We start from the raw sequence: 22,042 nt of genomic DNA, 5'->3' as shown, positions 1-22,042 counted from the left end.
CCTGTCATTTAAAGCCCAAAAGAATCTCACCTGCTTCTTCTTCACTAATATTCACCGCCCCAGCTCAATACGCACATGTGAACGGCGGCGCGGGCGACACAAACGGGATCGTCCTCCGCCGTCTCAAAGGAACGAGCGCCATAGAAACACCGACGCTTCGGAAACTGAACCTCGCTTGAACTCCGCGCGAGCTGAATTAAAGATCAAGGGGATTCGACTTCACTGCAACAACCTGCAACAGTCTGACGCTCCCACAGAAGAGGTCACTGTGGAGGACGGCACCACTTATTTATATATTTACACACAAATATGTATATAAATACAGAAGTAAATATTAGTACACGGAGAGTAGTTAGAAAGGAAACTTCTGGAATGTTTCACAGGTATTAAACGTGTATATCTTTCATTTAGTCAATTACGTAGGTTTAATTGCCTGTAACAACTGTCTCTGTGATGATAGGTGAGTTTAATGCCGTACCGTGGAACATTCCGGGCAAAGAAATCACATTGCCATGGAAACGAGCGTGTGATAAACCCATAAACAAGTTAGATTTTTTGCTCTTGTAACATCTTTCCACTGGAATAAGTGCGTTACGTGAAGATTTTCCCCAGTTTACATTATTACTTTGCCTGGAATGTTCCACAGCATGGCATTACACTACACATCTGTTACCATGGAGACGCCACCAGGACAGGTCAGAAGCGTGGCTAGAATGACGTGTTTAGCATTAAAAAAAACACCTGTACATGAACAAGTGTCGAGAAGTTTAAGGTTATTTCAGGCCCAACAGTGACATCGCCATAGAGACAGAAGAAAAAGTTACACAGTGCGGCTTTAAGAGCAAGCGACAGGTTTAGCATCGTGAAAAAGCAACAAAAGAATATGCAACGTTATAGAAATGTTACAGAAACCAAGCCACGTTTACCTAAATATAAATTAACGAGGACATGTGACACAAAATCTAATGTATGTGTAGAATATATTGTGTCTGTCCAGTGGTTTCAGATCATGTGAAACGAGGACTGTTTCTATAGCAACAAACAATTCAAACATTGCTTTCCTGTCTTTTGAATGGCTCACTTAGTTTCCCTGTAATAGTAGTTCAAAGCTATGACTGGGGTGGCAACGTTTCCATGGGAATTATCAAGGATTTATGGAGATTAATGGGAATAAACAGGCACAAATGAATGGGAATAAACGGGAATAAACAGGCACAAATGAATGGGAATAAACGGGAATAAACAGGCACAAATGAATGGGAATAAACGGGAATAAACAGGCACAAATGAATGGGAATAAACGGGAATAAACAGGCACAAATGAATGGGAATAAACGGGAATAAACAGGCACAAATGAATGGGAATGAACGGGAATAAACAGGCACAAATGAATGGGAATAAACGGGAATAAACAGGCACAAATGAATGGGAATAAACGGGAATAAACAGGCACAAATGAATGGGAATAAACAGGCAAAAATGAATGGGAATAAACAGGCACAAATGAATGTTTCTGTTTCTGTGGAGTGACGCAAATACACTTTAAATATCTGCGCTTTCACGATCGCAGCCGAGAGAGCGACCGCAGTGCCAGAAGTGACCACCAGGGCTCGACGAGGAAGACGTTTGAGGCATTTAAGAAACCGTGGTCGTTCTAAACCGTGTTGCCTTGACTCTTACCTCTGGGCAGCAGGAGAGGAAGGGCTTGATGAAGATGTTGGAGTCGTGCACTTTGAGGTGGTGGTCCCCGAGGCCCCTGGTGACGCCGATGGTGGCCAGGACGCGAGCCTGAAACACACGTCAACAACACCAGCTTAAAACGACTTAAACGATGGCAAAAGGACCGGGCAGGAGTTGTTCGATTGGCCGCAGAGTCTACAGCGTTTCTTCCGTCGATCTCTTCTCTTTTTTCCGCCCGCCGCTGACACGACTCGGAATCAATTGGTAAAACTTTCCACCGAAATGTCGTTATTGCTGTATTTTTCGCACCGTTTCATGTCATAACTGCGCAATCTGCAGCTTTTCTAGTGCGCCGACCGCTTCTGTCCCTGAAGATGACGTTGCATTGCCTGGAATGTCCCAAAGTATGGCATTATGACTTGTCCGTGAGGCCATCAGACCGAGTTACAAGTCAGATCTGTGACGAGGCGAGCCCGCTTACAGTAAGAATGTACGTTTTTGTGATGTTATCAAGATGTTAAAAACAAATTTAATGAATTTGACATCCGAGGTATTCGCTTACATTTTACTCATTTATTTCAGTAACATTTATTAAAAAACTGTAATGTTCAGAGACAGTTTACAGACACAACAAACCCACACCTACCCGAGTAATACATTATATAACATAACATTTATATATTCCCACTTTCTACATCGGATGTTAAGCCCATAGTTCATGTCACCTTTGCAAAACAGGTTTGGTTCAATGGGTTTCTTACCTGGTTAAATAAAGGTAAATAAATAAACAAATAAATAAGTATAATCGTAGGAACCAAAAAATAATGACAATAATGTATAATAATAATCAAGTCGTTTTAGTTCAATATATACCATATTTTCCGGACTATTAGTTGCACCTTTTTTCATAGTTTTGGCCGGGGTGCAACTTATACTTATATTTATACTTATTTACTTATACTCTGGAGCGACTTATATGAGATATTATTTGTTATTTTCACACTTGCGACCGCATTTCATACTCCAGTGCGACTTATATATGTTTTTTTCTTCTCTATTATGCATTTTTTGACCGGTGCAACTTATAGTCCGGAAAATACGGTAGTCCCAAAAAATAGACATAACTGTAAAGAACTTTATTGTTTTGCCTGTTTTTGTTTTTAGTCCTTCAGAAAGTTACATTTGGTAAAGCCGGTAACCAACTTGAGGAACAGTCACATGTCAGACCGCGGGAAAGAATTACAAATGACAGATTTCCCTGTTTGGTCACAATAATCATGAATAATCCTTAAATCATGGTGTCTTTTTCTCTCACAATAATCGTAACACAAAATATATTGTGAAATCATTACTTGAACCACTACTTTGTACTTCTACAAGTCCTGTCATTATTTTAGAAGCTCTTGAGTACAGTTTTTGTCTCTACATTGTCTCATGGTGCTCCACATTGTCCACATGGTGCTCCACATTGTCTCATGGTGCTCCACATTGTCCACATGGTGCTCCACATTGTCTCATGGTGCTCCACATTGTCTCATGGTGCTCCACATTGTCTCATGGTACTCCACATTGTCTCATGGTGCTACACATTGTCTCATGGTGCTACACATTGTCTTATGGTGCTCCACATTGTCTCATGGTGCTCCACATTGTCTCATGGTGTTCCACATTGTTTCATGATACTCCACATTGTCTCATGGTGCTCCACATTGTCCACATGGTGCTCCACATTGTCTCATGGTGCTCCACATTGTCCACATGGTGCTCCACATTGTCCACATGGTGTTCCACATTGTCTCATGGTGCTCCACATTGTCTCATGGTACTCCACATTGTCTCATGGTGCTACACATTGTCTTATGGTGCTCCACATTGTTTCATGATACTCCACATTGTCTCATGGTGCTCCACATTGTCCACATGGTGCTCCACATTGTCTCATGGTGCTCCACATTGTCTCATGATACTCCACATTGTCCACATGGTGTTCCACATTGTCCACATGGTGTTCCACATTGTCTCATGATGCTCCACATTGTCTCATGGTGCTCCACATTGTCTCATGGTGCTCCACATTGTCCACATGGTGCTCCACATTGTCCACATGGTGCTCCACATTGTCTCATGGTGCTCCACATTGTCTCATGGTGTTCCACATTGTCTCATGGTGCTCCACATTGTCTCATGGTGCTCCACATTGTCTCATGGTGTTCCACATTGTCTCATGGTGCTCCACATTGTCTCATGGTGCTCCACATTGTCTCATGGTGCTCCACATTGTCCACATGGTGCTCCACATTGTCTCATGGTGCTCCACATTGTCTCATGGTGCTCCACATTGTCCACATGGTGCTCCACATTGTCTCATGGTGCTCCACATTGTCTCATGGTGTTCCACATTGTCTCATGGTGCTCCACATTGTCCACATGGTGCTCCACATTGTCTCATGGTGCTCCACATTGTCCACATGGTGCTCCACATTGTCTCATGGTGCTCCACATTGTCTCATGGTGCTCCACATTGTCCACATGGTGCTCCACATTGTCTCATGGTGCTCCACATTGTTTCATGATACTCCACATTGTCCACATGGTGCTCCACATTGTCTCATGGTGCTCCACATTGTTTCATGATACTCCACATTGTCCACATGGTGCTCCACATTGTCTCAGCTTTAGTCACGGTGTTTCTGTCGCTACATTGAAATCTCACCGTTCTTTTCGTTGCTATGGCGTTTAGACCTGGGTTAGTCCAGCCCGTGATTCATCTTTGTCAGGTAAAGGTGGCTCTTCTCGGCTGTTGCCTGCACAGAGCACCGTCTAAAAATGGCTCCGGGCTCTGGGGGAAACTGGGCTAATTGAATCTATCGTACCGAGAAAGAGAAGAAGGCAGAGCGAGGGGGATGGAGAGTTCATCTGAGAACTTTACATTTACATTCACGGCACGGTATAGCTTGTAAAAATGTTGACATCAACATCAGCGAGTTGGTTATTGGACATTGTGATTTGCTGAAAAATATCCATATCACACCATCTTTAAAGGAGGATGGGGAGAAGTCAAGAGGATTCTAAGGAGTGGCCAATATTGACAAAAATTAAGCTTATCTTGATGCATTTATATATTATTTCGATGTCGATATTTGGTCTTTGTAATGAAATGTGCAAAAATGTGTTGTTTTTAGGGTTGAAGTATCACATAAAACACGATGGACCTGCAAAATGAACCCCAACAAGTGCAGAAATACCAAATGTTTCTCTTGATTTTAAAGATGCGGCTTATACTCCGGAGCGACTTATATGTGATATTATTCGTTATTTTCACACTGACAACCTCAAGAGGGCGCTCTAGGCTCTAAGCGACGCAGAAGAAGATACTGTGGGTGACACAGAGGAAGAAGAATTCAATGGATTTAGTGATTTGGGGTAAAACTGATGCTTTGGTAAACTTGTTAGCATGTTCTTTATGCTATAGTTATCTGAATAACTGTTAATATGTTACGTTAACATACCAGACACTTACCACAGTTCTGTCTGTGCCTCATGTAGCTGAAGGTGTTAGCGTTAGCATACGTACACCTATTCACCATGTTCTCTAATCTGTTATTAATTTAAACTGCATTTCAAGATCAAAATGTATGTTCTTGGTCCTGGATTTTAGCAAATAAATTTCCCCCAAAAATGCGATAGATGTTTTTTTCTTCTCTATTATGCATTTTTTGTCTGGTGCGACTTATACTCCGGAAAATACCCTAACCCTAGCCTACACACAATACACTCAATACACACATTTGGCCTTCCCCCCAAAACAACAACAGCGATATTATCTACTTCTCGACACATCTTCCACCTCCAATGCCAACGATTCTCTTTAAATCACTTTGCGCTCGTCACCAACGATTTGCATGCGCAGTATTTATAGCGCTGTGCGTCTGTAACGTATAGAACGCGGCTTATGCGCGGTAAACGTGGCTGCACACTCGGCGCACTCCTTAATAGAGACGTTTCAAAGTGAAGTGGTGGAGGCGTCCTGGGATTACTGTCTGAGCTCCGAGCCCAGCAGGCAGCAGACGGCATCGCGCCTTTGAAGTGCTCTGCTCCTCTTTCCCCCCCAACGCTCGCTGCTCGCTCTCTCTCCGACTCTTTCTGCCTCCCTCGTTTCGTTTCTTATCTCGGCTCACTTCAATGGGAAACGAAGGCGCGGGGTACGTTCTGGGAGCCAAAGTGCAGCGAGAGGGCACGGGCTGACATCTGAGACCGTTGACCGCCAGCGTCATGACCACTGCTCTATAAACTGTGCAGTCAAATGCCGCGCTCGGATTACAGTAACGCTACATGAACACGCTTGATAAATGTCTTAATCGTTATCGAAGTCGAAGCTTAAACAGTATTTGTCCAGCAACATCGTGCCAGTTGTTTTTTGGTGAAACACATTTTGACTAAACAATGTGATTTGGTTTTAGTCTGGATTTTGACATGACTGAACGTGATACGAAACATAGACGTGTTTCTGGGTTTGTTGGTTTGAGTTTTATTCATTTATGTTTAGTTTTTATTATACTTTAGTTGACAAAAATATCTAGTTGACACAGACGCATTTTAGTCATAGTTTTAGTGTTTAAAATACCGAAAACTATGAGGGAAATATTTTAGTTGACAAAAGTGATTTACCGTTGTATTTTAATGCATTTGTTAATTTAGTTGGATTTTATATCATTTGTAGATTTGTAGAACGGCCACCGAGGGGCAATCCAGCAGGACACACTGTAGAAGAAGACGTCAGTGGTCACTGTCCAGGGGAGACGGACATTTTAAGCTTCAAAACGCTGTGTTTTATTACAATTGGACTTATATTCACGGATAAATGAGTTTAATGAGGAAGTGAATCTAGACATCGGCTAAACGCAAAGACACACGGAGCGCGGACATCCGATATACGGCGGTCTGCGAGACCCCCGGTTCAAAAGACGCATCACAACAGCGTTTAGTTATGTGTGAATATCTCGTGTTACAACGTGGGCACCTGCGGTTTATTGTCAGGTGCGGCCTGTATATGTACAATTTATTGTTTCTTTGTCAATTTTGTTGGAGTGGCTTTTATTCAGGAGCACTCTAAAGCCCAAAAAGTACGGTAGATATATTAAAACTGTACCACAAACTGTACTTTTTGCGAAGCTTAGATACAATTTTGAGGTTGTAAGTAAGTACTTTTTATGTCCTTTATAATAGAAAGGTCTGAAGGCTGAAACATTTCAAACCAGTACTTTTTCATGTATAGACGCAGCAGGACTCAAAACTTGATCAAATATTTATATAAATGACTAATAAAATACCTGGTTCTTGTTTGTGATGCCTATATATATATTTTAATTTACACCATAGTTCTAAAAACAGTGGCAAAATGATGTATTAAATATTAAATAAAATAAATAAAAGGTTGTGCGCCATTTGTTTATGGTAAATGATGTCAAAATCTCATCTTGTCTCGTTGGAATTCTGTCTTGTTCCAGCCTTATAACTATAATTATTGAGTTTATTCTACTCGGCAGCAAAGGAACATTTTGTCCAAAAAGTTCACGTGACGAGAGCAAAATTGAAATGTATTTTTAATTGTGAAGTTTTTGTTTCTCTTCCAAACGTGCAATGCTTTGATGACAGCAGAAAAAAGCCAGTGTTGGGTAATGAAATGCCCTAAAAATAGAGCAAACAGGGTTAATCATTATTTTATCTTGTTAAAATTGTATCACGTAGTATTCCACTTATTAAATGTGTGACAAAAGTGTTCACCCAAAAAGCTGTGATCGCGGTGTCAATGAGCCATGTGCATATTTTAGTGGCACATTTCTTATTCTTCTTTAACAGACTTTATTTAGTTAAATTAATTAAAAGCTCTATATAATATACTGTAACAGAAAATGTGACAATAAATATAGTACGGTAACTACTTCATGCCGCAAGAATCCAGTTAAAACTTAAAAAAAAAATAGAATTTAAAAAACTTGTTAGTAGGATTAATTAGTGGTAAATATTAATGATTTGACCTTCTACAGCTCAAATTTTAATGAACTACAAAAACAAAACAAAAGGTACGAAAAATATAAACTATATAGAAGTTCAAACTTTTATATAGTTTTAGTTTTGTCACTGAACTGTCAATGATCAAATAAAGTTAGCGTGGTAAAAACAGTAATAAAAACTCACCTTTGCACAATAGATTGAATTGAAATATTTGCACTTTTCATCGTTTACCAAATAATCTTGACATCCTGCGACTATGAAAAGGCTGTTCTAATACAACAAAATACAACGTTTAATATGCATTCATACTTATATCCTTCAGTCCCTGCTTCCTTTTCAAAGAGCGGCTTTACAGAGCGTCGTGTGAAGGGCATTAGAGGGATAAAAGGCAGGTACATCTTAAAAACCTGTGTGATTTAAAAAGGCATTGTTTCACCTCGTTTCACCTCTATCACAAACCAGCTTTTTAAACCTGATCTTTTTAACTATATCCGCGTAACACTGAACCAAACCTAAACCAGGGTCACAGTCCTAAACAAGGACTAAACTAAACCAGGACTAAACTAAACCAGGACTAAACTGAACCAGGACTAAACTAAACCAGGACTAAACTGAACCAAGACTAAACTAAACCAGGACTAAACTGAACCAGGACTAAACTAAACCAGGACTAAACTGAACCAGGACTAAACTAAACCAGGACTAAACTGAACCAGGACTAAACTGAACCAGGAACAGGCCTTTATATGGGTGAATATATGCATATCCCAGTAATACTTGTGTAAGCTGTAGTGTGGACTAACTGCAGTGGTAGTGTCTGTGGCAGTGTCTGTGGCAGTGTCTGTGGCAGTGTCTGTGGCAGTGTCTGTGGCAGTGTCTGTGGCAGTGTCAGTGGCAGGGTCTGTGGCAGGGTCTGTGGCAGTGGTAGTGTCTGTGGCAGTATCTGTGGCAGTGGTAATGTCTGTGGCAGTGTCTGTGGCAGTGGTAATGTCTGTGGTAGTGTCTGTGGCAGTGTCTGTGTCTGTGGCAGTGACAGTGTCTGTGGCAGTGGTAGTGTCTGTGGCAGTGTCTGTGGCAGTGGTAGTGTCTGTGGCAGTGTCTGTGGCAGTGGTAGTGTCTGTGGGAGTGTCTGTGGGAGTGTCTGTGGGAGTGTCTGTGGCAGTGGTAGTGTCTGTGGTAGTGTCTGTGTCTGTGGCAGTGACAGTGTCTGTGGCAGTGGTAGTGTCTGTGGCAGTGGTAGTGTCTGTGGCAGTGTCTGTGGCAGTGGTAGTGTCTGTGGGAGTGTCTGTGGGAGTGTCTGTGGCAGTGGTAGTGTCTGTGGTAGTGTCTGTGGCAGTGTCTGTGGCAGTGTCTGTGGCAGTGTCTGTGGCAGTGACAGTGTCTGTGGCAGTAGCAGTAGCAATGTCTGTGGCAGTGTCTGTGGCAGTGACAGTGTCTGTGGCAGTAGCAGTAGCAGTGTCTGTGGCAGTGACAGTGTCTGTGGCAGTGTCTGTGGCAGTGGTAGTGTCTGTAGGAGTGTCTGTGGCAGTGTCTGTGGCAGTGGTAGTGTCTGTGGCAGTGTCTGTGGCAGTGACAGTGTCTGTGGCAGTAGCAGTAGCAGTGTCTGTGGCAGTGTCTGTGGCAGTGACAGTGTCTGTGGCAGTAGCAGTAGCAGTGTCTGTGGGTGGGTTAGGGTTAGTTAGTTAGGGTTAGTTAGGTTAGGTAAGTCTCACCTTCTTTCCTTCTCCGTAGATCAGGGGAAACTTCAGGTCGTCGTCGTTAATGGTTTTATACGCCCTGTGCAGAGGAGAGACAAGGCTTTAATGAGTTTGGTTTGTGGAAAATGTCTTCAGGTCAACAACAACAACTCTGAGAAATCCAATCTGGAACTGCTCTGTTTGAGTGAATCTTCAGAACGGGACTAAAACATCTTCATTGTATTCAATGAGTGCAGTCTGAGGTCGTTCTGTTTTTATTGTTTCTGAGCAATAAAAATACCTGAAATGTAATAAATGTAAGATAGGTACATTTGTTGTTATTCAATCGGACATTCTTGGCAAATCAATATAATCTCCATGGAGAAGTGGTGACTCCCCATCAGAAAATCCACCTATTAAGTCTACATATTCTGCATTATTTGTACTGTTCGTATTGGCCTTTAAACACGCTCTTGAGCACCTTTACTTTGGCATCTTTATAAAATGTTTTCCAGCAGTTGCGCTCCCTTCATCTGGAGTTAGCGTTAGCACACCATCTACTGGCATCACTGGGAATTTACCATGAAAAACAGAACAAAAAACAAGCAATTTATGCAACGTGATGATGTAATGGGCGGGATTTGAAGGCAGGAAAGCTCAGAAACTTCCGGGGGGAAATTGAAATGCTCAGAGAAAGACGACGTTGCAAACCGAATGAATGAAACAAGCATGACATAAAGCCGGGGCATCTGATACTCACACAGCAAAACCGGATATGTGTCTAACTAGTTCCTCGCTTCACAAATCCTTTGGCACGTCGTTAATACCCACGAGCCTTCGTCGTCAGGCTCGGTTTTAGAACAACTTTTTTCAAATCAAACTCGCGCAGACCGCCCCCAGCGCAGCCAATCAGAGCGCTGCGTTCAGCTCTCGGGTTGATGAGACATAAAATACTACCGCAGCTTTAAGCAAAAAGTACAACTGGGTATGTTTTTGACGATGTTAGAACACTATTAAAAGCTAAAAAAAAAAAAAATACTTTGCGTAAAATATGTGTCCTTTAATGTGATTACGCGGTACATTTGGACATTTCTCTGTATGAAATGCTCTGGTCTTCTTTGGTTTATAGCACACCCAAATCACACTGCATTTAGAGGCGCAGCGACGTTTCGAGAGAGAGAAAACCTGGAAGTCCTGTAGGTGCAGTATTTTCTCGCAGCTCTTGTGTTGCTTTGAGCGTCTTATCGAAAAGACTCCGCGGGGCAGATTAGCAGAAGCTGGGCTGTCTTTTTTTTTTCCCTCTCGTTTTTTTAACTCCGCTCGCAGACGCCATATGCTCCCCCCGTACTGCCGCCTCAGCACTTTCACTGCAGCGAGCGACCAGCCACCGCCACGGCAACAAAGAAAACCGTCTGCAGCCTCTGAAGCAAAAGGAGGAAGTGTTGAAGTACTGGTTTGAAAAAAGTAATTTAAGAGTAAAAAGTAAACATATATGACTGTTAAAACGTTAAATGTAGTGATTTTCCTCATTTTAAGTAAATGTTATGTAACTATGTATGTAAATATTACGTAACCTATATTTTAATCTGCTCAAAACTGAGGCTTGAGCTCAAATTCTTTAAAGTAAAAATGTTTCCACTGAAAAAATAAAGTGGTGAATGTTGTCCCGCTTTCTCCCTCCCATTCCTGTCTTTGTCTAATAAATCAAAATAACCAAAATGTAAAATGCATCCCAAATGACCTCAGCTATTTTCAGGTTTTTCATCTTTTTTTATCAGATTAATAAGAGTTCAAACACAGTGGGAGAAGTCGTCACAATCCTCTCCATCAGTCATTTTAAAAACTATAATTCAATTACCGTATTTTCCGGACTATACGTTTTTTTTTTCTTTCATAGTTTTGCCCGGGGTGCGACTTAAACTTACATTTATACTTATGTACTTATACCCCAGAGTGACTTATATGTGATATTATTTGTTATTTTCACACTTGCAACCGCATTTCATACTCAGTGCATTGCATTCAGTGCAACTTATATATATATTTTTCTTCTCTATTATGCTTTTTTTGGCTGGTGCGATTTATACTCTTTTTCTATTTTAGGAAAATACGGTATTTATAAATATTGTATTTTGTCATTTTTAGGATACACAACTATTACTTTTCACCCCTGGTCAGTATCACCTTTGTTGGAAACCTAAAATCATTCCAAATCGCTCTAGAAAGTGTTTTTGAGTCCAAACGCTTCTCCAAGTGAATGACAGGCCGGATGAACCAATCAGAGTGAAGCGTGAACTCAGCGTGCATAAACCCACCGCACCTTCAGACGAGCTGAACAAAATCAAATTGTTTTACGGTAAATGGCGTTGTTTTAATGACAAGACATCATTCTACTTGATCTGCATTAACTTTCCGAACTTGACAACTTCATGGAGAGGAAGTCACGCTGTCATTACTGCGCGGGTCCCTGAAGCGGGCTGCAGGGGGCAGTGTCTCTGGGGGCCGCGTGTTCAGAGGCGATAAGAGAGAGAGGTGAGTTAATCCTGTTAAAGCCTGCTCCATCTCTCACACACTTACTGTATACGTATATATATATATAAGCCCACACACAACATGGAGTATTGTACATGTGACTCACTGCGCTGCAAATTATGATCACGACACGGTTTCGCTTTTAAAACATTGTATTTCAGCTGTGAATCGGTGTAATCCCTCATCGTCCTGTTGCTCAAGAATATTGGACTGAAATGAACACGGCACTGCAGACTGTTTTTGACATCGCTCTCGATTTTAGAACGATTGTACTTGGGCCTCAAAACTCCTGCCATGGACACAGTGCATGGATACCTTTGGAACGTACTTGTGGCGGCAGGAAAAAAAAGGCCGTCACAAAGAAATGGACGACATTTCAAACCACACTAACGATCAAGGACTGGACTGACATTAGACCAGGCATGTCCAAACCACGGCCCGGAGGCCAAATGCGGCCCTCAGACCAATTATTGTTGGCCCTAAGGCTTCCTGCTAAGTTGGTCCAAACAACAAAATGGAGTACTTTTTACTGGAAAATTGGGAAAATGTTGATGTTATACCAAACTAATATTAATGTTCCAAGTCTTAATAAAGGTGTGGAGGCATTAAAACTATGTAAAATGCAAAATTTCGAAGGATTTTCAGAAGTTTCAAATTGCGGCCCTCAGTGAAAAAAAGTTGGGACACCCCTATATTAGACAAATAGAAAAAATGACATTCAGCTTTTTATGCCGTCATTGTATGTACATTTTATTTTGTATGTACATTATTACTAAAATATTATTCTTTTAAAAAGATAGCTGGAAATCAAAACGTCTTGATCTTAAATAGTTTCCAGATGATGAGTTTGTTTCTGTGATTTTAGTTATTTCCCGTAGGTTCTGTTTGTGAGTCAGTCCTAGTTTAGTTCTGATAATGGTCTGTTCTTGTTTAAATATTTTTGGTGCACAGCTTGGTTATGGTTAAGTCCTAATTTAATTTAGATTTAGACCTGGTTTTTTAGTCACATTTTCGTTCTTGTTTACACATTTCAAACACGTCCAACTCCAATTATTAGTATTATTTAGTCCTTACACATTTAGGCCCAGGCCAGGATTATTTTTTTTAACTTTAGTATTCATTTAGAACAATGATTTTTCTAGTCATTCAACGAGTCAACGTTTTAACTGGTCAAATCATTTTTTTTAATTATTTCTTAAAATATACAATTCAAACGATATGTAACAATAATGTCGACTCTTAAATCTGTCATAATAATCTACTACTCGTCATGTAGATTACACTTTGGTTCAAAATGATTAAATGAGATAAAAGGTTTACATTTAGCAGGTATAATTTCTCTTCTTGACACATTTTTGCAGTAAATAGAGCTCCAAATAAGGTGTTTTGTAGATGTTCCTTGCAGAGACGGACACATTTGCTCGCATCCTGTGATTGTCGGCTAATTTTAAAACAATTAAGCTAACCGATTCATCTCTCGACACCTCTCGTATATATGTTTTTTGCGGCCCACTTTAGCCCTGCTCTTAACATTCTGGAGCCGTCCCCTCGGCCGATGCGCTCTGAGTGGGATTAGTGTGCGTTGTGCGGCGCAGGTCGTAGCGCGCCGCAGCAGGTGGGGGGGCAGCAGCAGCGGGGGGGCTCCTCTGTGCCGAGAAGGGCTCTGAAGCTCAATATTCACTCTGCTCGTGTACGATAATGCCAATGCAATTTGAATTTAGATCATTTTGAAGTACACACAAACAAGATCGCGGTGTGGCAGAGTAGTTTAAGATACCTGACTATTGCCCTCTGAGGAGCAATACAAATAAACAAATAAGAGCAGGAGATGTCTGTGGTGCATTTGTATTGTATTTGTGTATCTCACGTGTCAGAATCATAGCTAAAACTGCATTGCCTTTTATTTCTCATAAAGGAGTCGATTTACCATGTATTGTGTGCCATTTCACGCAGTCTTAATCTACTATTTACTGTATTTTCTGGACTATAAGTCGCATTTCATAGTTTTGGCCGGGGTGCGACTTATACTTATATTTATACTATATACTTATACTCCGGAGCGACTTATATGTGATATTATTTGTTATTTTCACACTTGCAACCGCATTTCATACTCCAGTGGAACTTATATATGTTTTTTACATCTCTATTATGCATTTTTTGGCTTGTGCGACTTATACTCCAGTGCCACTTATAGTCCGGAAAATACGTAAAAATAGTAAAAAAGAGTCATGTGTCGCTTTGTGAGGAGGGTTGATCACTTTCCTGCTTCACATTTCGGCCTGCACCAACAGGTTTGTGAGAGTCAAGAACAAGTCGGGTGGATTTAAACACGCACGTCCTGCGTTCGGGCTTTGGAAATGGTGCACTCCAGCATCTCTGACAGGTAAGACCTTTGCGCATATAAAGACGCGGTATATAAAGCCGTCTCTGCGATGAAGTGTTTAATTTGTGTCTTTTAGCAGCCTTTCGCCTCACCACCTCTCCGCTCTCACACTGCGCTTTCATGTTGCTCCCTCTGATCTCTGCCTCCGCTCGACCCGGGGAGCTGGATCTAAGGCGCTCCACATCCAGCTCTGTGGACGACTCTATCAAACCGGGCAACAGACCAATAGAGAGACGAGTACTGCAGTCAACCGAGGATATTCCACCAAATATTTCCTAACATACTTGAGATCATTCTTCAAAAAAACACCATTAAGACTGAATTTATGGTTCAGTTTTGCTCTGAAAGGGTTCTGAAGTTGTGGCGCAAGCTCGAGTTTAGGTCTTTCCTTTGCTTAAAATGTTGTTTTATAGTCGTGGTGGTTAAAGTATGACTTGGATTCTCAAATATTTTGAGTGCATTTTGTGTTTTCAAGTCAGGATTCTGTTCACCGCGGACGTTTTAAACACACGCAGCAGCATCGACGTTTGAAAGAGGAGTGAAACGTGAACTGCTAAACCGACGCAAGAATTACATGCATTTCAGAGCATTATTAGCGGTCAAAACGGTTAGCAAGCGCGTCTATAAACATATTTTCTGTTAAATAACAGAATATGCTAAATAACCACAGTGTGACCATTCAAATGAAATGAAGACAAGTACAATTCTTTGACTGGTTTACGTGATCGCAGCTGGAAGAATAACTGCAATGTACAAGATTATTGCTGGTATGACGCTCTACTTTGCTCGAAATAAATATCAAATCAATGAAAAAGATGTGTATTAGTGTAATCCGTAACTGAGGCACGTTATGAATCTTATTTACTTATCTTTACGTGTGATAGTTGCGCTATTTGACTGATTTTGAAAGAATTTCACAAATGATGAGTAAAAAGTGTAAAAACATGGTGAGTAAGTGGGAGGATCCTTTCGTAAGCATGGATAAAATAAGATAACCTTTATTTGTCCCACAATGGGGAAATTCCAGTCTTGCAACATAGATTAGGCACAGAAACAGATTAGGCACAGAAGTATAATAATTTAAAACAACAGATAACTTATGAAAAAGCTGTTAAGAGATGCTCATCAAGGACCAGAGCCAAATGACATGGAGACGAGTGCATAATGTGCAAACAGAACGCCTCAGACCGTCATGGCTTTTGCTCGTACGCTCTTGTTCTTTTAGATCATGAGTCGTTCACTGTGTCTCGAGAAAATCCACAAATGTTCGACAATGTTTGATGATTATTTTATGCAAACGAATGCCATGACAAACTAAACACGTTAACTGTACAGCCTGAAGGCACGACGTTCTCGGTGTAATTGAACGATAATAATAACGCTGTGATGCAGTAGAGTATTTATCATTTTTGCCTTCTTAAAATAGAACAAGCAAAATAAGAAAAAGACAATTGAAATTTAATAGGAAATACTACAGCAAAACTCACTTAAATCTAGATTAAAAAACAGTTTAATCCCTTTTATTCAAAATTGTTTTTCTGGTGCAAGGTTCACCACACGCTCGTCTCCATGGAGATGTTATTGCGTGTTCTAGAGGATGATGTTAAACTTATCAATCATGTATTTATTTCTCGTTGCTGAAAGAAAAAATGTGCATTCTTACAGTGAGCTGTCGTCTCCATGGCGATGAATACGTTTAAAGTCAAACTGTAGAAAATAACCAGGATAATATAAATATTAATACAAGTATGAACCTTTATTGGGGAATTCGTCTATGCATTTTAAGCTGTCGTCAATTTACGTTTTAGACTGTAGTTTTAGACTGTAGTTTTTAGACTGTAGTTTTAGACTGTAGGTTTTAGACAGTAGTTTTAGACTGTAGGTTTAGACAGTAGTTTTGGACTGTAGTTTTAGACAGTAGTTTCGGACTGTAGTTTTAGACTGTAGTTTTGGACTGTAGTTTTAGACAGTAGTTTTAGACTGTAGTTTTAGACTGTAGTTTTAGACTGTAGGTTTTAGACAGTAGTTTTGGACTGTAGTTTTAGACTGTAGGTTTTAGACTGTAGTTTTAGACTGTAGGTTTTAGACAGTAGTTTTAGACTGTAGGATTAGACAGTAGTTTTGGACTGTAGTTTTAGACAGTAGTTTCGGACTGTAGTTTTAGACTGTAGTTTTGGACTGTAGTTTTAGACAGTAGTTTTAGACTGTAGTTTTAGACTGTAGGTTTTAGACAGTAGTTTTGGACTGTAGTTTTAGACTGTAGGTTTTAGACTGTAGTTTTAGACTGTAGGTTTTAGACAGTAGTTTTAGACTGTAGGTTTTAGACTGTAGTTTTAGACTGTAGGTTTAGACTGTAGTTTTGGACTGTAGTTTTAGACTGTAGGTTTTAGACTGTAGTTTTAGACTGTAGGTTTTAGACAGTAGTTTTAGACTGTAGGTTTTAGACTGTAGGTTTAGACTGTAGTTTTAGACTGTAGGTTTTAGACTGTAAGATAAGATAAGATATTCCTTTATTGTCCCACATGGGGAAATTTCATTGGTGCAACGCAGGTAGATACAGAGATAGATACAGAAGAACAGATCACTTATAGGAAGTCTGAAAAACACTTTCAGTAGAAGATCTCCTATAAATAAATAAAAACTCCCATAGACAAATAAATAAATAAATACATAAATACCATTGCATGTGATCACGACAGTAATTGCACATGAATTTCACATGAATTGCACATGAATTCCAACAGCAATTGCACATATGACAGAGTTGCACATCAGTATTAGGTTAGGTCAGTATTGCGAGTGTTCAGTACTAACAGTTTTTGTTATAAAGTCTGACAGCAGCAGGAAGGAAAGACCTACGGAACCTTTCCTTCGCACATCGAGGGTGGATCAGTCTCTCACTGAAGCTGCTCTCCAGAGCAGAGAGAGTGTCCTGCAGGGGGTGACACTCATGGTCCAGCATAGATGTGAATCTAGCCAGGACCCTCCTGTCCCCCACCTCCTGCACCGAGTCTAGAGCACAGCCCAGGACGGAGCTGGACTTCTTGATGACTCTGTCCAGCCTCTTCCTCTCCCTCTCTGTGATGCTGCTGCTCCAGCAGGCCACACCGTACAGGAGGGCTGATGCCACCACAGAGTCGTAGAAGGTCTTCAGGAGTGGCCCTGTCACTCCAAAAGACCTGAGTCTCCTCAGGAGGTAGAGCCGACTCTGGCTCTTCCTGTACAGTGCGTCTGTGTTATGAGTCCAGTCCAGTTTGTGGTTCAGATGAACACCCAGGTACTTGTATGAGTCCACTCTCTCAATGTCCCGTCCCTGGATGTTCACTGGTGAGGGGGCAGTGGGGTGGCGTCTGCGGAAATCCACCACCATCTCCTTGGTCTTCCCCGCGTTGATGAGGAGGTGGTTCCGCTGACACCAGTCCACAAAGTCCTGCTCCAGTCCCCTGTACTCCGCGTCATCGTCGTCCGTGATGAGTCCGATGATGGCAGAGTCGTCAGAGAACTTCTGCAGGACACAGCTGTCCGTGTCATGTCTGAAGTCTGCAGTGTAAAGGGTGAAGAGAAAGGGCGCGAGGACAGTGCCCTGGGGCGCCCCCACACTGCAGGTCCGAGTGTCAGACACACAGTTCCGGGCTCTCACAAACTGGGGTCGGTCTGTGAGGTAGTCCAGGATCCACTCTGCCAGGTCATACTCCACACCAGCCGTCTCCAGCTTGTCCCTCAGGAGCAGCGGCTGGATGGTGTTGAAGGCACTGGAGAGATCGAAGAACAGGATCCTCACAGAGCTGCCAGGCTTTTCCAGGTGAGAGAGAGAGCGGTGCAGCAGGGAGATGACGGCGTCCTCCACTCCGATGCCAGACCGATATGCAAACTGTAGCGGGTCCATGGCTGAGCTCACGGTGGAGCGGAGGTGGTCCAGGACTAGCCGCTCCAGTGTCTTCATCAGGTGGGACGTGAGAGCCACTGGCCTGAAGCTGTTGAGGTCTTTGGGGCGCGGTGTCTTAGGCACAGGTACCAGACAGGAGGTCTTCCAGACCTGTGGTACCACCCTCAGCTTCAGGCTCATGTTGAAGACATGCTCCATAACTCCACACAGTTCATCTGCGCAGGACTTAAGGAGCCTGGGGCTGATGCCATCAGGTCCTGCTGCCTTCCTCACTTTAATCCTCTTCAGCTCACTCCTCACCTGTGCTGCTGTGACAGTCAGTGGTTGGCAGGGGGACCGTGTGCTGGGGGGATGGGTGAGTCCAGGCGAAGTGGGGAGCTGATGGTCCGGGGCAGATAAGCGAAGAGGAACAGATGCAGGGCATTGTCCAGCTGTGGAAGAGGGAGCATGCAGCTGTGCAGGGGGAGGGGCGGGTGACCGATCAAACCTCAAGAAGTGAGCATTTAAATCATTCACCCACTGTAGATCCCCCTCTGTCTGGGCAGGGGGGATTTTGAAGCCCGAGATGGTTTTCTGGCTCCTCCACACTCCCTGAATGTTCTTTTGCTGCAGCTGCTCCTCCATCCTCCTCTTGTAGCCGGCCTCAGCCTGCCTGATCTTCCTCCTCAGCTCCTTCTGCACAGTCCTCAGCTCCTCCTTGTTCCCTGACCTGAAGGCTCTCTTCTTCTCCTTCAGCAGAGCCTTCAGTTCACGGTTAATCCATGGCTTGTTGTTTGGAAAACACCGCACCGTCCGGGAGGGAACAATGTTCTCAAAACAGAAGTTGATGTAGTCCGTGATGCACTCTGTGATGGTGTTGATGTCCTCCCCATGTGGGTCATAAAGCTCAGTCCAGACAGTGGTGCAGAAGCAGTCCCTCAGAGCCTCCTCGCTCTCAGCAGACCACATCCTCACCTCACGGGACACCACAGGCTGCCTGCGCACGATGGGTTCATACACAGGCCTCAGATGTACAAGGTTGTGGTCCGAGCTGCCCAGGGGAGGGAGGGGGGAAGAGGAATAAGCCTCCTTGGTGTTGGCAAAAAACAAGTCCAATGTTCTATTCTCTCTGGTGGGGCAGGTAACATACTGGGTGTATGTTGGTAGGACAGAAGAGGGAGAAGCGTGGTTAAAGTCACCAGAGATGAGGAAGAGAGCCTGTGGATGCTGTGTTTGCAGCCTACAAGTGCAGGAGAGCAGTGCTTCACAAGCATTTTCAGCATTGGCAGACGGGGTCACATAGACTGCGATTAAAATCACATGTGAGAACTCCCGGGGCAGATAGTATGGCCTCATGCCAATAGCCAATAGTTCAATATCCTTGTTACATAGCTGCTCCCTCACTGTGCAGTGTTCGGGTTTGGACCAGCTCGTGTTCACATACACCGCCAGACCTCCACCTCCTTTCTTCCCGGATTCTCTAGTTCTGTCCGCCCGCAGCAGATGAAAATTGTCCAAACCTACAATAGAGTCTGGCATTTCTGCTGTTAACCAGGTCTCTGTGAAAATCAAGACGCTGCTGTCCCTATAAATCCTCTGGGACCGCATGAGGCTCGCTATTTCCGTCATTTTATTTTGAAGGGACCTCACGTTACCCATGACTACGGCGGGAACCGACTTCCTGTTTTCTCCTCTCTTCTCTCGGAGTTTACGTCCAGCCCGTCTGCTTCGTTGCGTTTTCCTTAGGATATCCGCCGGGATAACGTGACGATCTCCGGGTAAGACGACAGTTCTCCGCAGTTTCATGAGTTCCTCCTTTGTGTAAACGCGGTACGGCGCCGGGCGGGGGGCGGGGCCGGAGCCGGGGGACTCAGAGCCAAGACACATCGCAACGACACGACGAAAACACTCAATCCAGCCGAATAAAGTCAAAACAAGTTAATTTAAAGCGATTCCAGTGCGTGTCCCGATCGTTCGTGAAGTTCCTCTTTCATATAAACGTGTATATCAACGTGTACCGACGACACGCCGTACTTTAGCGCGGCCGGAGGGCGCGGGGGGGGGGGGGCTGGTGGGCTCACTCGGAGCTAGCTCACGTCACAACAACACAACGAACGCAACGAAAAACGCTCAAATCCAGCCGAAAAAAGTCAAAAACAGTTGAATTAAAAAACTATTCCAGCGCGTGTCCCTATCGTACAGTAAAATAGTTAAAATATACTAATTATATTTACAAAATATAGGAGATAAAGCACAATAAGTGTGAGAAAGAAGAGAGAGCGTTTACACCGGGCTGCCAGCTGTACCAGCGCCTTATGACGTAGTTTTAGACTGTAGGTTTTAGACAGTAGTTTTAGACTGTAGGTTTTAGACTGTAGTTTTAGACTGTAGTTTTAGACTGTAGGTTTAGACTGTAGTTTTAGACTGTAGTTTTAGACAGTAGTTTTAGACTAGTTTTAGACTGTAGGTTTAGACTGTAGTTTTAGACTGTAGTTTTAGACTGTAGGTTTTAGACAGTAGTTTTAGACTGTAGGTTTTAGACTGTAGTTTTAGACTGTAGTTTTAGACTGTAGGTTTAGACTGTAGTTTTAGACTGTAGTTTTAGACTGTAGTTTTAGACAGTAGTTTTAGACTAGTTTTAGACAGTAGTTTTAGACTGTAGGTTTTAGACTGTAGTTTTAGACTGTAGGTTTTAGACAGTAGTTTTAGACAGTAGTTTTGGACTGTAGGTTTTGGACTGTAGTTTTAGACTGTAGTTTTAGACAGTAGGTTTTAGACTGTAGTTTTAGACTGTAGTTTTAGACTGTAGTTTTAGACAGTAGGTTTTAGATTGTAGGTTTAGATGGTTATGACATATGTTGAAGTCGTTTTGTATGTTCTGGTTGCCCCGGCGTTCCTCCTTTGGTCACGTCCTGTTTGTGCGGCGCTGCTTGTGGACTGAATGACTTGGAATCGTAAAGAGAACATATAAAAACAGAGAGAGGCTTTAGGCCCGTGTGCCTTTGTCGGAGCTCGGCCTTGATCATTGGTGCCTTTGAGCGAGCTGGATGTCGGAGTACACCCACACGCTGCACACGAGAGGCACCGTGCAGCTTTCAAATACAACCGTGTACCAAAGGAAACTGGAACAAACCGGACCAGCAAAAAGACGGGGACATTAAATACTACGGAAACTCTCTTTTGCGCCTGCCTCCGGTGTAAATAAACACATAAACACATCTAAAGGTGGTTCTGTCCCATGCCTCCAAACGTCGCAAACTATGACGCACCAGGGTTATCTTGGCGACTGACAGTGACAACCACTCAACTACATCAGATAATAAAACAAGAAACTCAGTGATACCAAGAAAAATCACATAAACAGGACAAAATGATCTTTCTCGAACTGTTTTACACTGATTTTGAGCTTTATTAAAACTAATATCAGACCACATGGTAACATACAGAAAGTATTATTATTTTGTGTTTGAAAAATGTATTTAAATGAAATCATTAGTGTCAAAAATGCCAACCACATGACACACATTTCTTAAATCTAACGCTATTTCGTAACTTTTCGCACCGAAAATATAGCAGGCAAAAAAAGTGTACATTTTTGTTCATCAAGCACCACAAATTGGGCATAATCATTTCTATCTCGTTAACAAATCAGGCCTGAAAGTGAACGCAAGGGCCAAACACGCTTTATGGCACGCTGGCTCTAGTATTTCACATCTTCCTAAACTAAAGTAATATCTGTGATTTGAAAGAATTCTTTATAAACAACTACACCTGCGTTTCTAGTGCCACTTGTTTGTCGTGAAAAGAATTTGAATTTGTTTTACTTTCTGTTACATAACCCTCTTGGGAAGATTTAAATGTCTTTTGTGAGCAAACAGAAAAGATGA

General features: G+C 42.4%; 1 protein-coding gene across 1 annotated transcript in view; it reads right to left on the bottom strand.

Annotated features, from left to right (window-relative positions):
* Positions 1 to 22,042, bottom strand: part of ppm1h (protein phosphatase, Mg2+/Mn2+ dependent, 1H) — an 83,396-nt gene that overhangs the window by 6,630 nt on the left and 54,724 nt on the right. Inside the window, exons 7-8 of the mRNA XM_072435519.1 lie at positions 9,409 to 9,472; positions 1,682 to 1,789 (exon numbers count right to left, since the gene is read on the bottom strand). Coding sequence (XP_072291620.1) covers positions 1,682 to 1,789; positions 9,409 to 9,472 — 172 coding nt within the window. The remainder of the gene's footprint in view (positions 1 to 1,681; positions 1,790 to 9,408; positions 9,473 to 22,042) is intronic.

This window comes from Eucyclogobius newberryi, unplaced genomic scaffold (assembly GCF_026437365.1).
Source record: "Eucyclogobius newberryi isolate DKJ021-1_F unplaced genomic scaffold, fEucNew1.0.hap1 SCAF_7, whole genome shotgun sequence".
Taxonomy (NCBI): domain Eukaryota; kingdom Metazoa; phylum Chordata; class Actinopteri; order Gobiiformes; family Gobiidae; genus Eucyclogobius; species Eucyclogobius newberryi.
The sequence above is the reverse complement of the archived record's forward strand: the minus strand, read 5'-3'. Positions and strand labels throughout refer to the sequence as shown.